Source organism: Sinocyclocheilus rhinocerous, unplaced genomic scaffold, assembly GCF_001515625.1.
Source record: "Sinocyclocheilus rhinocerous isolate Xijiao unplaced genomic scaffold, SAMN03320098_v1.1 C36300203, whole genome shotgun sequence".
NCBI lineage: Eukaryota > Metazoa > Chordata > Actinopteri > Cypriniformes > Cyprinidae > Sinocyclocheilus > Sinocyclocheilus rhinocerous.
This window is the reverse complement of record NW_015778140.1, coordinates 1-987: the sequence shown is the minus strand read 5'-3', so window position 1 is coordinate 987 and position 987 is coordinate 1. Positions and strand designations below refer to the sequence as shown.

Genomic DNA, 987 nt, shown 5'->3' with positions numbered 1-987 from the left:
TGTAACGTGAGTATTTGTAATTCGTTACTTCACACCCCTGGATGTCACAGGTGAGATGTTAGCAAATACCTAACTCTCTGCCTCTCGTTTTAGGCCCAACACAGTGATGGTGAGCTTTCAGAAAGGAGAGAGTGTTGGCTTGAGGTTGGCTGGAGGAAATGATGTGGGAATATTCATAGCAGGAGTTCAGGAGGGCAGTCCGGCTGAAGAAGAAGGTCTCCGTGTGGGGGATCAGATTATGAAGGTACAAAAATAACAGCTCTGTTGACTTTAGCTGAATGATTTATTAATGTTCTTGTTCTGATCATTTTGGGTCATCTTGTTTTTGACTTTATAATAAACAAGCTGCTTTTGTTACTGTATCTTTAAATCTTCTGTATGTAAATGACCACTCTTATGATTATGTAACCTTATTATGTAGTCTTCATAGTTTTCAGAAATAGCCTGGGTGGACTGGAGAGGGAGGGAGCTTTAAGTCAAAATAACGTCAACATATTAGTACAGTTTTCCATGTAATGACCCCTTTATGAGAGAAAATGCTTTGAATTTGATTTGCATTTGCCACATTTCCTTTTCAACTGTATTTGTTTGTTATCTTTCTCTCCCTACAGGTGAATAACGTTGACTTTCGGGGCATTGTGCGAGAGGAGGCCGTGCTGTTCCTGCTGGAGATCCCACGGGGTGAGGTCGTGACCATTTTGGCACAGAATAAAACTGAGGGTGAGAGCAAGAGAACACGAGCCTCGCTCACCCCACACACATTAAACACACAAAACTGCCCCTCGCTTCACCTCAGGAAACACAACAACACTGAATTATTTATTTGTTTGTTTGTTTATTTATTTATGCTATTTGTTATTTACAACACCTTTTGTTTTCATTATAATTATATTTTATTTATTTATGTATTATCCATTTATTACTTATCTATTTATTTATTGTTTATTTGTTTACAACACCTTTTGTTTTTATTATATTGCATAATTA

At 37.5% G+C, this 987-nt stretch overlaps 1 protein-coding gene across 1 annotated transcript; it reads left to right on the top strand.

Moving 5' to 3' along the window:
• Positions 1 to 73: 73 nt before the first annotated feature.
• Positions 74 to 777, top strand: LOC107735791 (tight junction protein ZO-2-like; the record flags this gene model as incomplete). Its single annotated transcript, XM_016547373.1, has 2 exons — positions 74 to 244; positions 612 to 777. Coding segments are annotated over 2 exons (337 nt in total), but the record flags the coding sequence as incomplete, so codon positions are not given.
• Between the last annotated feature and the right edge of the window lie 210 nt (positions 778 to 987).